This window comes from Gracilinanus agilis, chromosome 3 (genome assembly GCF_016433145.1).
Source record: "Gracilinanus agilis isolate LMUSP501 chromosome 3, AgileGrace, whole genome shotgun sequence".
Taxonomy (NCBI): Eukaryota; Metazoa; Chordata; class Mammalia; order Didelphimorphia; family Didelphidae; genus Gracilinanus; species Gracilinanus agilis.
In genome coordinates, this window is record NC_058132.1 from 504,546,601 (window position 1) to 504,563,442 (window position 16,842).

At 37.8% G+C, this 16,842-nt stretch overlaps 1 protein-coding gene across 2 annotated transcripts in view; it reads right to left on the reverse strand.

Moving 5' to 3' along the window:
* Positions 1-16,842, reverse strand: part of TFDP1 (transcription factor Dp-1) — a 118,736-nt gene that overhangs the window by 10,850 nt on the left and 91,044 nt on the right. Inside the window, exons 4-9 of one of the 2 annotated variants that reach the window (XM_044670501.1) lie at positions 12,297-12,418; positions 10,926-11,091; positions 10,436-10,579; positions 8,710-8,778; positions 2,072-2,223; positions 870-1,036 (exon numbers count right to left, since the gene is read on the reverse strand). In XM_044670501.1, the coding sequence (XP_044526436.1) occupies positions 870-1,036; positions 2,072-2,223; positions 8,710-8,778; positions 10,436-10,579; positions 10,926-11,091; positions 12,297-12,418 (820 nt within the window). Of the gene's footprint in view, positions 1-869; positions 1,037-2,071; positions 2,224-8,709; positions 8,779-10,435; positions 10,583-10,925; positions 11,092-12,296; positions 12,419-16,842 lie in introns of both variants that reach the window. The other variant, XM_044670500.1, reaches the window with a different exon arrangement.

Here is a 16,842-nt window from a genome sequence, read left to right on the forward strand (position 1 = left end):
ATGTGGAAATGGCTGTAGAAGGGAGGAAAGGTCCCATAGGATGACTCTAAAGGGGATATTTCTGGGAAGCCTTTGAAGACTTTGCTCTCCTCTACCCTCTTCACTCTTTCCACTAGCTGACTTTTTTCTCCTCTTTTTCCCAGGCTATTTTAATCAATTTTTCTCAACATGGAGTTTTTGGTTTCTTCTTTCTACTTTCTCCTAGGCTCCACAATCCTCCATGACCATTTCTGTTCCTACTTCTCCAGACTCAGAATTGTCCAGTTCAAAGGCTTCAATGTCTTCCAGGACTGGAATTTTCACTGGGATACTGATGCAGGGTTAGCTGCAGAAGGATGAGAAGGTGAAGGGTAGGAAAAGGGTTGAAGACATGAGGCTGGTTAATTGGTTCTGAGAAGCTATTTTTTCTGTAATAATTATCTGTGTCAGGTTCTTTCACTCATCTTCTTAATGCCATTGCTAAGTTTTCTGAACCTGAAGGCTTTTAATTGGCATTATCTTATTAGAGGGAATTGCCCTTTATGATTCTCCCAGGATTCTCCAATCCAATGTAAAAGAATGCATCCAAGTCTTCATGGATAATTTCTTAGAAAAGTGTACTTAATCATAAACCCTCCTCTCTTTCAAGCAACCATACACTAACACACTCAACCAGTCATGAGAGAAATATTGTTTTTTACCAGGCAACCTGGGATTGAAAAAAATTGGTGTGTTTTGTTGGAATCCTTCAGAAAGGAAAAGTAGAACCTGCCTTCAAAAGGAGTGAGATAACCAATTTTAAAGTCTGCTACAACTTTAAAAAGAATGTCTTTGCACGTTGTCAAAGGTGATATGCCTGCATCAAGGCAATTAATTACCATGTCACTGACCTGTCACATAAGGTTCCAGAGCTTTAGGTACCAAACTTCTTGCCATTTTTAGGTCTTCTGCAGAACAACTTCCAGATTCTAGTCCACAAGCCATGCCCATACGCTTTAATACTTCTATGTCATCGTGGATTTCAAATGTGTTGTCGAAATTAAATAGATATTCAAATCTGAAAGGGAAGATTTCATTATTAAACAGGATCAAGAAGGTTCAGAAGATATCCAATTGATGAGCATACACCACACATGCCTGACTCAGAGGATCACTATTCATGAGAGTGAAGAACCAATGGGAAAAATGGGCTAGCAGGCACAAGGCAGAGAATCTGCTGTCTAAAAGCTACAAGTATTTTTTAAAAAGAGCTCTAAAACTTACAGAAATAACTTTTCATTCTCTAGGACAATCACTCTCTGAAAACTGACAGATTAATAATCATCTCCATTTCCTTAACTCTGATAAAACACCCCCGCCCAAATTATATCTTCTCTACATTTTAAAATGTTGGGTGGAGGGGTCCCAGACTTGTGATTTCATCAACAAAGGGACCTCCAGGTGAGGAGAACTCCCAACACCAGTGGAAAACATCAGTGTTCTGCCACTAGCAGTTATGCAGAGTAGAAACAAGAGTTTAAGTGACTTGCCCAGAGGGACAAAGCCAGTCTTGTATAAGGGGATGGATTTGAACATGGGTCGCCCAACTAGGAAGCCTGCCCACTGTCCACTATACTGCACTTCCTCTGACTTTTTAAACATTTATGGAATTTTAAGATTATCTTTTCTTTGAAATAAGTGACCTGCAAGTCAAAAAAAAAAAGGGGGGGGGGGGAATTTATGCTTTAATAATAATTTTTTGAAAATGAGATGTCATTCGATTGTATTTATTAACAAAAATTAGCAGAAGCAGAGCAATGTAGCCAGTCTGGGAGCCAGGGAGACCCGAGCTCAATCCTGTTGCTAACCTACGTAGGCGGGGTGAGCCTGGGCAGCTTACAGAGAGGGCGCCAAGTCTCTGCAGGGCTTCCTCTTATCAGAGAAATCACAGGTCCGGGGAGCCCTTCCCTAACGCAAATGAACCCAAGGAGGTGATGTATGGATATTTTTGTCTTTAACAAAACCAAAGATGGGATGTCTTCATTTTTGATGTGAAACTCACAGCTGAAGCAAAAGGGCGGATGGAAAACTTCTCTTTTCCATAACAACCTACTTGTCGTTAGAAATACTGCAGTCGATCACCGTCTTCTTGCTGGTGTTCACAATGATAAAAGGGAGGTGGATGACGGAGTTGGAAGGTGGTGGTCGGCTGGCTTGCTGCTCTGCTTGGCGATTTCTCTGCACCAAATTCTTGAAGGCAATTTGCTGAAATAAGAGACACCCACTTATACACTCATCACGTCAGTCACTCACTTTGGGTACTAAATATATCTTGACCTCACCCAAAAATAGAATCCCTTCCTCCTCTTCCCACTCGCACACCACCGGGAGACAAGCAATGCTAGGGCAGAACCGGCGGGGACCTCGGAGCCCAGTAAGCTGGACTCTCGCTTCACACAGGTGGGAGGGGAAGAACAGAGAAGGAAGCCAATTCAGTCCAAGGTCACACAACTAACTGGCCTCAGAGCTGGAAGCAGAACTGCATTCTAGTCAGGCAGGGGTTGAGGAGCCCAGCCTTGACCAAGCCTCTTTTAGAGATGACATCGGAAATCTCCAGATTACACTGCTTTCATTCGTGTCCCTTCAGAAGAATCCATAGTCTTCATGAAGAAAATTCATTTTGGAAAGCAAATATTCAAAAGAATGATGGGAATTTTGGAAGTGCCCTAACATGCAAATCATTTATATCATTTAAATAGAAAGGAGTCAATGTAAAAAAATATTTTTAATCTATTTTTTAAAATGCCTGTTCCATTGCTCCATCCCAACATGCTCACAACCACACCAATACATGGCTAAAAGAAAGAGAGAGGGGAAGGGAGGGGAAGAGAGAGAGAGAGAGAGAGAGAGAGAGAGAGAGAGAGAGAGAGAGAGAGAAAGAAACATCTCAGATAAATGGAAGTAACCTCTTCAAGGGGATACACTTGTGGTTTCTGATTCATATGAATGAACCCTCTAACGATGCATGCTGCAACCCATCTATGCCTATCTATACAATTCTTGTTCCTTTCCCTAGATAAGCTCACCACAAGATATCTACTCATTGTGCTGGAGGCGTTTCTAGCTTTTCCTTTACATGGCAAGGATACCAGGGAACACAGGAGCTGGCTGGGGTGTCCAATGGTTAATCCTCACTCTTGACACATGAATAGTCCATCTTTTTTTTTTTAAATTCACACATTTCTTGAACGATATTCTTCAATCCAGGTGCTCTTGGTAGATCTGAATTTGCAGTCATAAATGCTAACGGAAGAATACTAGCAGGAAAAATCCAGGCCTTGGTTTCAGAGGTCAGAGATCCCTAAAGAAGTGCTCTAATTTTCTACAGACCAGCTATCATCATCTTGGGCCTGACTCACAAGCCATTTGCAGTGTGTCTCAACAGCAGCCATAATAATTCATAAGATTTAATGGTAGATTATCAAACTGTACGTCATGGTCTGGAAAACAGGAACTCTTGCACGCTTGCATTTTCTTGTGTGAATGATTAGGTCAAATACTTTAGGGAGGGTATGACTCTAATCTTAGGGGGCTCTTGATATAATCAGCATCTTATCCTATCCACAAGCTGGAACTTCCAAAGGAACTCATCATCCATCCTTCAATTAGGACGCTGAGCTGACTATGCAAGACAATTTCAGTGAGTATAGATCTCAGTTTGAATATCTTACCTAATATGAATAAATTTATCTAGATGTCTAAATGATCATTAATTGAAAAAGCTTGGGTAGTATTGGTTATATCATGTATTAAGAAAAAATGAACTCAAATCAGGAAATTAAAGCTAAGAGAGGGGATACAAAGATAAAGGACCTGCAGACACAGGACTGAACATAATATATATTTTCAACCACTTTTCCCCTGTAAATCAAAAGGCGAATATTAAAATGCCCAAGAAGTCACTCTTCTGATTCCATTCCTCTCTCACTCTTCATTTCCTCTTCTCCCTCCCATTTCTTGAACTTAGTTATTTCCTGAAATCTTGTTCCTTATTTGTTTCTCTCCCAGCCCATTCCTCTCTTCCTAAAATTAAACCATCTCTGAATTAGAGTTGTCCATCTACCCCAGCTAATGCCTGAATAGGATTCCTTCTTTAGCACAGCCTTGTCCTTATAAGTCTTCATGAAGTGTTTCTTGAAAGTCTTCTAAGAGGAGAGAGCTCAAAACCTCCTCTCGCAGCAACTCAATACTTCTGGATAGCTTTAATCCTAACAGCTGCCCACATCTATAAGAATGTTTGGAGTTTTGCAAAAAAACTACCTAGACATGATGTCATTTGAGTCTCAACACAACAAGCCTGTGAAATAAATGTTTTTTATGGAAGAGAAAGTGTCTGAGGCAGGATTTAAATTCACATATCCTTGCCTCCAAGTCCAGCATGCTATTCACTCTGCTACACTTCCTCCATTTAGTAAGAAACGTTTCCCTGTAAACTGAGCTAAAATCTGCTTCTCTTCACATTTCACCCTCTGGTCCTTCTCTGGCAACCCTGGGACAGCGAAACCAGTCTGCTCCCCATTTTGAGACTTGTAAATACAGAAGATGGTTATCAATCATGCCTCCCTACATCTTTGTTCCTGGCTAAAAAAAATAGATCCACAAAAATGGATTTGATGGCATCTGAGGCTCATTCCAAAGTGCAGATAATTGGATTCCTTCCCCTGATAAGCCTTCAAAAGCCTAAAGACACACACTGGAGACTTCACCAACCCCAAATCTTCTCTTCTCAAATGCTCACAGTAACTTTTTATATAGCTTTTCAAGAGAATGGCTATGTCTTTTCATCATCCTATTTTCCCTCTTTGGAAGGCAAAGAAACTTATGAAAAATCCTTTCCAAAACGTGACCACTGGAACTAAACACAATACTCCTAATAATATTTATTCACAGAACACAGGGAGGGTAACACACACCCTCAGTAATAAGGCTAAGTTTCTATTAGTGCCAACTTGTCACACTATTGACTATAATGAAGAACGAAGCCTCTGTACAACTTCCAAGATGGCGCACCCCTCTCAAATAGCTTTCTCTAACCCAGTCTTCTTTTTCCAAGGTTCAGATTCCACATTTCCAAGTGTCTATGGACACATCCTCCAGGGTACACTAGCACCATCCTAAAGCACAGCATGTCTACAGCATCTTGCTCACCTCCCTCTACCCCCCCAACCCCAAGCAGCTCATTTCACGTCTTCCCCGGTTCCTTATAATGTCACTTCCATTCTCCCAGGCCATCTCTGGCTCCTCTTTGGTCCTCAGACTTAACTGGCTATCAGGGCTTATCATTTCTACAATGTCTAGACATTCCAATCTCACTGTCCTCATCCAAGTTCAGGCATTCATTATTTCTTGGGACAAACACAAAAACTGTTTCTGGCTCCCATCTTTCCCAAATCCATACCAAAATGCTAATACCAGGTTAATTTTCCAAATCAAGGTACAGTACAAAGAGCACAGGACTAAGTCAGAAGACTCCTGGGTTTCAGAAACTCTGCCCTCCCCTGCTTACTTGCTGTGTTACCCTGGGCAAGAAATTCAACTTTTCTGAACCCATTTCCTCATCTGCACAATAATGCAGTTGAAACCTTACAAAGCTGATTTGAGGATTGAATGAGAAAATGTATGTCAACTACATTACAAATATTTAGGTTCTCTATAAAGAGGTGGTGTGATTGCTATTAATTAAGTGATAAAACACAGTTCTGGTCCTACGAAACCTATAATTTCACATTTTGGGGAAAAAAAAAACAATTCAAGAGGCCCAAATATATTGTCCAAATGCCTTCTATGATGACTTCCTTATAGTTCAAACTATTTGCAATTCCCCAAACATAGCTAGTACTTCCCCACCTGTAGAATTGTGTTCAGAATGCTCTTCCCCCTGAAGATGCAGGTCATCCTTTACAGCTATTAGGATCTGAACGAAAGAACTTGCTATGAAACAATGCAGTGTGCTAGGTGTTGGGGAGACATGAAGGTTAAAAGGGGTATGTTTCTCTATTTATGTACTTTGTACTTTAGTAGAGAGAAAAGACACCAATTTCTTTGTATGCTCTTATGTATTTCTTGGTTTCTTTCAGTGCTCTTGAAAAATATTTTATTGATGCACTTTTTTCCATGTTATTACAATCCACTAAATTTAACACATATAAACTTATTTCAAAAACAAACTATGTAAGAAAAGTTTAGTTTTTTAAAATATAATCTTCTTTCCTGTTCAAAAAAAAAAAATCTTATCGCTCTTTTAAGGCCTAAAACAGCAGTAACCTCTCTTCCACAAGGCTTTCCCCAAATCTCCACCCCACAGAATAACTACCACCACTGGCACAGTAGTATCTCTTTCTGCTACCTGCCATATTCCAAATGAGATTTATTATTTCCACACTTAGATCACTTTCCCTAGGACACAGCAAGTTCTTAAATGTCAGGAAATGTTTCTTACTCATTTTTGTTTCTCATTACCTAGCAGGTCCCTCAAAATTCCAAATTTCAAATGCAGACAAAAAGATCCAGAGTGCATTGCTCCACAACACACTGTGAAGCAGACTACGCAAGCGAACAAGAACTTATTATGTACTTACAACAGGCCACGTGATGGAGGAATAAAAGAGAGGCAAAAAGATAGCCCTCCCACCAAGCAACTTATATTTTAATGGGGGAGAATAACACGTGAACAACAAGGAAAATACAAGGGGTTCTCAGAGGGGAAGGAAATTAGCAGCGGAGAAAGAGTGGGAAAGGCCTCCTGGAGCAGGCAGGATGTGGAAGAAGCCCGAGAAATGAAGAGGTGGAGGTGAGGGAGTCAAGTCATCCAAACATAAGGGGAATGGCGAGGGCAAAGACCCAGCAGCAAGAAAGGACCTTTGGACAGTGCGGGCTCTCTGGGGAGCTGAGAGCATGGAGGAGAGGGATCTATTTAAGAGAAGAAAAGCAGGAAGAGGCCAGGTTCTGAAGTGCTTTAAGATGCCACACAAAGGAGTTTATCTGTGATCCAGGAGATACCAGGGAACTGCTGGAGTTCTGCGAGCAGGGGGTGATGAGCCTAGATCTGCCTCTTTAGACAAAGAAGCATGGCCCCACTATAGCCTGGATGAGACTATTTACCACTTTGGACAGGGGATCAGAATGTCAAAATGTCAGAAAGCAATTGTCAAAAATTGTTTCTATGTGTAACTGAAAAAAAAGTAAAATTTAATTTAAAAAAGGAAGAAATCTTTAGAAAAAGAAGCTCGAGTAGAGAATGGATTATAGTGGAGAGAGACTCAAGGGCAAGAAGACCTACTTCAATAATTCAGGTTAGAAAAGACAAAGACCTGAACATGTGTGAGGGAGAGAAGGAGAGAGTGAGTGTAAGACAGACAGACAGCATGTGTGTGTGTGTCTGTCTGTCTGTCTGTCTGTCTGTCTGTCTGTCTGTCTGTCATATCTGTCAGGTCTGTGAGAGATATTTTAAGATAAGAAGGAACAAGATTTGACCATTTATTGGATACACCAAGTGAGGAAGAGGGAGCAGTAGAGGCTGACACCAAGGTTGCAAAGGGGGAAAGAAGAGAGCGTGAGGGAAGGAAAGGTAACAACTTTTGCTTTGGATGTATCTCTGAGCTGCTTACAGAACATCCAATGCCACATAGTCAAAAGGCAGTTCCTGATGGAGAACTGGAAGTCAGGAGACTAAGGCTTAACCGGCCTTATACAGATATATAGATTTGGGAACCATGTGCATAGAGATAATAAATAAACCTAGAGGAGCTGATGAGATCATCAATTAAGATAGTACAGAGGTTGAGAAAGAAAGGACGGAATCTGACTACAGACTGAAACATACTATATTTCATTTTCTTTCTTTCATTTGAGATCTCTTCCACAAAATGATTAACATGGAAAAATGTTTAACATAATTATAAATGTAAAATGTGTATCAGATTGCTTACTCCCTTAGAGAGGGGGAAAGTTAGAAGAAGGGAGAGAATTTAGAACTCAAGACTTAAATATTATTTTTAAAAAACAGTAAAGAGGGTCCAGAGACTTCGAGGTCACCCATGGCAAGTGGGGGCGTGACAGAGAGATGGGAGAACCAGGAAAGATCTCATCAAAACCAAAAGAGAAGAGAATATTCTAGATGGCTGAAATTATCCAGTGGCTCAGAGGTGAAGAAAGATAAAAGTCTGAAAAAAAGCTGTGGGATTTGGAAATTAGGAAATCATTATTAACTTTGGAAAAGTCAGATAATAGGGTCAGAAGTGAAAATGGAGAAGGTTTATAATCAAATGACAGGAATAGAAGGATCTATTATAAATGTCTTTCTCAAGGAGTTTAACAGAGAAGGGGAAGATAGCTGTAAGATGACAACGATTACGAATGGTAAGATCAAATATGGGTATTTTTTTTAAAAGATTGGAGAAATGCCACAGCAGAGAAGGAGCTTGAAGGTAAAAGAATGGAGGAGCAATCTAAAGGAGATTGTAGTGTGTTTTTATCCCTTTTTATAGATGAAGAAATGGAGGACTCAGAACTTGAGTAGTCTGCCCAGGATCACATGCCAAGTAACTGGAATTTAGGTATAAACTGATCATGCAAAACTTAAATTATTTAGCAATTATTACTTAAAACTAGAGTGTATTTTGTTATTTTGAAAAGATATTTTAAAAATAAGACCAGAAATTATGTTCCCTACACAGAGAAGAATTTCATTACCTGTAGAATAAGTTCTTGAAGTTGAGACTGCTTTTGTTTTATTCTCTCAAGTCTTCTCTGCCTCTCTACCTTTAGAAACAAGACACACAAAAATCATCTCATAGAATCATCTGAAGAAGGTAGAAGCAATCTCAGGTATCCAAAGCAATTTAATATAAAAATTTTTTAATAAACCAAATGTCAGTTCTATTGTTGAAATAATAAAATTCTTGACTTCCTTCAGGGACTTTCTGATTTATATTTCTATGATCCTTCATTCAGCTTCTAAATATTTATTTATTATATCCAAATTTTTAAGTTGAATTTCAATTTACCTTTAATTCTATCCATATTTATACTATAGGAGCATAGATTTAGAACTAGAAGGGACCTTATACCCCAACTAGTACAAATCCATCATTTTATAGATGAACAAACTTAGGCCCAGAAAAGTAATTTCCCAGAGTCACAAAGATATCAAAGGTCAAATTTTAGTCTGCAGGGCTTGCTATATTCATAAAATTTTTTTTAAACTCTCAAATCAAGAGATGGCAGTTCTGTAGATACACACCACTGAGAGGGAAAATAGGGAAAGATTCACTTTTCCATTATGTTGAGGCAATATATTTCTGCTAACGTTAACAATTATTTTTTAAATGGCAGGCTAACTATCCCCATTAAAATTCAAATCATCTCAGTGTCAGTAGGTCCACCCTGCCCACAGCCATGGTATTATATCATTTCATTAGATTTCGGTCCACAGAGCTGAGCTCGGTTCTGTGACTCGGAGCATGACTGCAATGAAGGGAACCCTTCAAAGGGTTAAAGAATATATTGATGACAAGTATGTCTCTCTGTCCTTCAGAACCACAATTCAATACTTTTATGTAGTAACAGTAGCAGCAAGCTTAATATTTTGCCTGATTCAACAAATATAGGCCCCTTTAGGGAAATAGCCAACACTGCAAACTCTACAATTATTTCCCAAGAACAAAGCTGAAGCCTTCATGTGCTCACTGTAAAAGATATCCAACATCTACTAGCTGTTCCAGAGGCCAATGATTCTAGCTAAGAGCAATAATTAATAGCAGAAACCAAGAAAGGGAGTTGGGGGTGGAGAGAGATAATTTTCTCTCCTCCAGAATTCTAGAAAACATACTGTTTTATACTCTAGTGGAAAATGAAGACTCGGAGAGGCAGCTTCCAAGGCTGAGTCACATACACTCCAATTAGCTACATGAGAATTATTATATTAGAGCACAAGCACCATAACTCTCCCCCCACAAAAGGTTTTAATTCCAAATAATTCAGAAATGATTTACATTTTCAATTAGATCTGAAAAATCAACAACAAAATTACTGAAGGCTCAATTTACTGAGCTCTTTAATTGCATATCTACACAGCTGTATTGTAATGAGTCATGGAAGGACAGAGAACTGAACTGATAAATAGATAGGGAAGGCAGGTAAAAAAGGAAGCAAGGACATCCCTCCATCACCTGAGTCACAGAACAACAAGTTCAGCAACACCATCCTCCGGGGCAGACATGCTACCTGAGTAACTTGTTTCCCACAGCTAGCAGAGCCAGTCAAAAAGAAGTAATTAGTAAGTGCTTGGATAACATCGATGAAAAATATAAAAATACCTACCAGATTTCTATCTGTTCAAATAGTACATATAAGTGGGCTTGAAGCACATTAAAATTGATGAGGGGAAAACTAATTTTGAGTATTCAGCTAATCATACCTCTAAATTCTGGCATTCTTGAGCTGAGTTGGTTGGAAGACCAATCCATTTTATTTCCTTCTTCTCCTTCGAGATAATATTCATGGCCATTAAGACATTTAAGGCATCATAGACTCTCCGTCTTATATTCTTCTGGTCGTAAGCCTGCTGATGACATTATGTTTTAGAGGAAGAAAGCAAAAAGCTTCACAAAATTGGGGTTTAAAGACATACAGCAGGAAAGAAGCAAATTCAAAAACAGGTGAGATAAGCTTTATTTTATATCGTGGAGTTCATTACACCCTTCTCCCTGACCATAGGTAAGGAAAAACTAATCCCCCAAAGAGTAATCTTGATACAATGTCAACACATTAACATAATGTTATTGATCTCTGCCAAAGCCTTGACTATAATTGGCTTGACAGCTCTTGAAAAAAATACTCTTCCAAGGTCCCAAAGGGAAGCTTCTCAGGTCCCCTAGGAAACACCAACTCGTCTATATTATACTTACTGATTCATTTGGTAAAATGTGGTTATCAGCAGCACTGAACTCTGCGACCAACTCGTCTGCCACTTCATTATATGAAGTGGTTCCTTTCCTCTGCACCTTCTCACAAACCTTCATTGAAAAATGTCTTAATCCCTTGCCATTCTTCTCTCCTTTTCTATTGCGCTTCCTTAAAAAAGACATGGTAAAGGAATGTTACCTAAAACTCAACCTTCATCTAAAATTCATCCTTACCTAAAAGTGAACTCACTAGTGGTATTTATAGGTGCAACCAGAGCAGGCGAATCACATCCAATGGCCACAATTTGGAAGCACACTTCATTATGTCATGGCAGAAAACTATTAGATCTACCAGTGGACTTCAAGGATTTTTTTTAAGGGTAGAAAATGAACATTCCAAGAAACAAAATCTCACAATTACACCTTTATAATGTTAGAGGAATGGGACACATCTTAAAAGGTAAAAGCTATATACTAGATATTAAACTTTTTGAAGGTACTATTCAATATAAAAATTCTATTCAGAATAAAATTTCAAAAAAAAAAAAGCAAACTTAAATTATGAGCATGACAACCACAAATATAATCAATATAATAATATCTATCTATGAGGTAAGATGCAAAATTGGGGTCCTCCTTATGAAAACAAATAACTAAGATTCACAAACATTAAAAACATCTTTCATTTTTGTGTTACTTAGGGAAAAGATGTTTTGTATTTTTTAAAAAAGGTGTAATAATAATGAAATGTAAAAATTTGGGTTTCCATCTTCAAATAAGTATTAAATATACACATTTTTCTCCAGAAGACACATGAGACTGTAATCATAAGGCAATTAATTCCACTTTAAACCTAATTTAAGTGACCCTTTGCTTAAAGTGAAAAGAAGTACTTTATATAACAGAGGACACTATTCTCCCCTTCTAAAAAGTTTATAGTCAAGATTGTTGAAGTCGCAGACACACATTTATACTGAACTTCCTAATGTGTCATTTTCTAGGAATGACAATGAAAAGTTTCAAAGTTACCATAAGTTGCACTGAAGAAGGTATCATGACTCCTCATCTTCAGCCAACACTGATAAACCTTTAAAGTGTAACTAGAACATTCATGTAGATGGAGTCACTGGACTGTTTTCCTAATGATCTGATTTTCCATATGCTAATATAAAAGTGTACTCTTGATTATCTAATCTGGGTTTGATTTAAATTTTTTCATATCCCTTAATTTTTTTCAATATCCTAAAGTGTTATGATCTCTGAAAAAAATAAATTGAAGCCTTAATGTATTTGGTTTGGTTGCATACCTACATTTAGGCAAAACAGAGAAATTTATGATTAAATTTCTAATAATTTGAGAAGAATATTGCTCACCCCGCCGACCAAGGTGAGGAGTCTGAAGCCTGGTTCTGTGATACAAAATGTGTGTTAGGCGTATGTGGACTTCCTACAAGGATAGTATTTGGCGCAGCAGATCTCTGAGGTGTACCAATTACCTACAGTTAAAAAAGACAATTCAAAATAGGATTAGAAATCTCCCACATTATAAAAATGTCATTTTTTAAATAACTTACTAATTAGCTAGAGCTACTTAATTTAATTAACTAAAGAGCTGCCTAAAACAGTCAAGCACTCACAGCTAGCTCTTAAGGAATAATACAAACCCATCTCTTCTAAAAATAAACTTTTCTTATTTTTCCTTCTTCTACCTTTCCTTCTCCCCTTTAAATAAAATTCATCAGTAAGCCAAGAATCCAAACAAGCCAAAACCAAAATAACACACAACTTAAAGGTGACTAAAATAATAAAATAAGGGGCCAGCTGGGTAGCTCAGTGGATTGAGAGCCAGGCCTAGAGACGGGAGGTCCTAGGTTCAAATCTGGCCTCAGATACTTCCCAGATGTGTGGCCCTGGGCAAGTCACTTGACCCCCATTGCCTACCCTTACCACTCTTCTGCCTTGGAGCCAATACACAGTATTGACTACAAGACGGAAGGTAAGGGAATGATGATGATGATGAGGAGGAGGAGGAGGAGGAGGAAGAGGAGAAGGAGGAATAAATTTAACACAAACCAAGAAGAACAAAGCTATTAGGGAATGCATGTGTGTGCGTGTACATGCAAGTGTTTTAGATGGATGAAAGTTATTTGAAAGAGACTGTTTGAGCGAGGCTTTGAAGGACAGATAGGATTAAAATAAATATGGAAAAAGCATAAAACTCAAGAAGTGAAGTAGAGGGAGGCAAGGTTTGAAAGCAAATGAATAAATGCCATTTGGCCTGGATGCTACACAAAAGACTTTAATCTCTATATTCCCAGGAACTATTAGACTTCAGAGAAGAGGAGCTATGTAATCAGAGCAATAAATAAAAATTAACTGTTTTAGATTTTTAGTAAGAAAGACTAAAGGATTGAATAATGATGATTACAGTTAAAGGTCTGCAAAGCACTTTATGAAAGTATTTCACCCGTTCCTCATCACAATTCTGTGAGGTGGTGCCCTAATCCCCATTTCAGAGAAGAGAAAGAAGCAAAGTGACTTTCCCAGGGCTATAAAGCTAGTAAATATCTGGAGCAGGACCCAAACTCAGGTCCTCTTGCCTCCAAGCCCAATACCCTACCCATTGCCCCTCTCTGTTGCCCTGGAACAACTAAGGACCTAAGATGACTGAACTCTGTTCCTTCATTTTGTAGGTGAGGAAATTGCAGCCTGAAGGGATAGGCTGATCAAGATCCCAAGGGCACAAAGTGACCCTCGCCCAGATTCAGTGACAGGCTTTCTCATTTGAAATCCAGAACTCATCTCATTTTCCCACTGCACATTCCTAGTTAGACCACTGTCACCAGCCATACAAGATAAACTAAATCGGGGGGGGAGGAATAAAATGGGAAGGAAGGAGAGACTCAAACAAGATTTGTTAAATAAGTTAATAGAGGGCAAGAGACTGAAGAAATAAAGAGGACCAAACATTTCAAGCAGGATGACCAGAAGAATACTGTAAGAAACAGTTCTTTAGAAGGAATCAGTTTTAGGAAAAAAAATGATGTATCTGATTTTTGACATGCAGAATGTGAGGTAGTAAGAATGACTTGGGTTGAAATGTCCTACAAGCTTAATAAGTCTGGGTCTCAGGACATTAGACAAGGCTAACAATATAGTTTTGGGCATCATCCATTCAACCACAGGTGAAAAGTTCCAGACGTTAGAGGATAAAAAAGGAACTTTGGAGGATGCCTACATTGAGAGACAGAAAAAGAAAGTGCAGTCATTGATGTTGACAAGGAAGCAAGAGAAGAATGATTAACCATGTTCCAAGAATATACTATTATGTAAAAAAGCTCATCACGTTATCAGGCTCAAATATATAGGCCACTTTCATATATATCAATGAAGGCAGCAAACGAAAACCAATGGGTTAAAAGTATCAATATGATCATCATTTCCTTAATTTCGATGTACACCCCCCCCCAATAATCCTCTCATTGTGCTCTGAACATAATGCCAAATAAATCTTGGTTCAATGAACAGGTAGTTTCATGTCTTTTGAGAATAACTTTCAAGTTATATACATCAATCAGTGCCTCAACATTAGTTGAGAGACCCTATAAAAGATACAATTAAAATTTTACTCTCTTATATGTACTGTAGTACATGCACCTTCCAACTAAATTAATGACTTGCTATTGCATTATTCTCAACATTTTTGCATAAATGTTCAGATTCCATCTATAAGCTAAGTTTAATCACATAGGTATAAACTGTAGTCAGTCAGTGAACTGAAAAACTTCAGTCAAATGATAGATTTAAGCAAAAAGTGAAGATACTGAAAGTTAAAAAAAAAAAAACAAGAAAGAATAATATATCGTTGAAAAGATTCACCATAGATAATATCTTGGGGTTATTTTAAGCTTGCTATCCCCTTTTGTTCCCCTTCTTAACTGGATAAATGTGTTACCTAATATGACACCATTAATAGCTGACAGAGAAGCTTTTTTTATTATCTTCCTTAAGTCCAGGTGACCTCATTCAATGTTAATGGTTCACACATCAAGTTATGGTCCATGAAAGGAGAAAACATTGAAATGAATTTTCACTCCTTTCCTTTGGAGAGTATTTACATTTTCAATAATTTTTATGGAGTTAACAGTGAGCTGTTAAATTCTCATTTTAAGATAGTCACCTTATTTTTGACTTTTATTACCAAAATGACCAACCACTTTTATGACAAAGTAATCAAAAGACCCTCCCAGCTAATGACACTCTTAAAATGCGTATTAGTTGTTCTGGATACACACAGGCAACATTCACATCTAAATATTGAACTTTAAATTTAAATTTTGTAACCTACATTAAAGTGTGTTTTGGGAGCTTAGAAAACAACTAATTTGATTCTCATAAGCAAATGTGTTAATAAATCTTAAATTCAAGAACAAAGCAGTCTTATTTTTATTAGCCTTCTTAGTTGTAAACACTAAATTATGATGTTCCACTTGGAATTCTGTATATCAAGCTAATCCATCTTTTAAATTATACTGTAACTTAGAATGGAAATTAGCAAAATCACAAGTAAAAATTAGTATTTATTCTCAAACATTGGGGAAAATATAGTCTGAATCTTTAAAAAAAGAAGAAGAAAAAACTCTCACCCTTACTCTTACACTGTCCTTATTTTCTAATATCTTACACAGCATTTTCGTGTTTGGTTTTTTTTAAGGCACCAACCCTAAACAAATGCATACAGTAGTGAACCTAAACACAGCTAATTCATCAGGCAGATATTTATTAAGCACCTACCATTACAGAGCACACTGAACTATACACTAAGAGGAAAAGAAAAGTTGGGACAAAATACCATTCCATATCTTATTCAGTCTTGGTCTCCCCACAACTTTTCATTTGAAATAATAAAACACTAGAACCCAGAAAAGCAAATAGTAAACTTTCAGCCTAAAAGAATCATCAGGGAATGTGTTATTTTAGAACAGAATCTCATGAATAGATTTCAAGAGGTCAATGAATTTATTTTTAAACAATGGTAATGATAGCAGCTAACTATATAGAGTGCTTACTGTATGCCAGGCACTAAGTTAAGCACTTTACATTTTAAAATATTTTGACAACTGAATTTCTACATAACTGGTTTCCTCTGGGACCCTATGTATTTTGTTTTATGGATTTTAAAACACTATTTTGAAAAGAGGCCCATAGGTTTCACCAGACTAACAAAGAGATCATAGCTTCAAAAATAATTCATTAGTCTTGTTTTTAGATTGACAAGTTTTTGAAACTGTTAGGAGTTTTATCTCTTAAAGCATCAACATATTTTTATAATTATATGGTTATTCTACATGTAAATCTTAAGATATATTATATACTTCCTGTCTTTAACAAAATGAAACTTTTCTTGGTGATTTTTATGAAAGTTAAATAATTACTAGGGGCAGCTGGGTGGCTCAATGGATTGAGAGTGAGGCCGGGAGGGAGGGAGGGAGGGAGGGAGGAAGGAAGGAAGGAAGGAAGGAAGGAAGGAAGGAAGGAAGGAAGGAAGGAAGGAAGGAAGGAAATAAATTACTCCACTGAATTATAAGGCAAGAAATGATACTCTTGGAAGCTTTCATCTAATCATGGGCAATTTTCCTTTGCACCGACCTCAGACTGTAGAGAATTTCACATATTTGTGGCTGCTTTCTATATGTTTCCCGTTTCTTCCACATCATCTATAGCCTGCCAGTAATCACTTCTCTCAACCTGAATATAACAGCAATTTCTTCCTCCCCTTTTAATTGGCTGTTTCCTATGATATAGTGGAAAGAGCTGAAGTCAGAATCCCTGGGTTCGAGCTCAAGTGTAACATCAATCTGGACTGTGCAGACATCTTATTTGCTTACTTCCTCCTTGTTTTGCCAGGTTTCAGATAGGA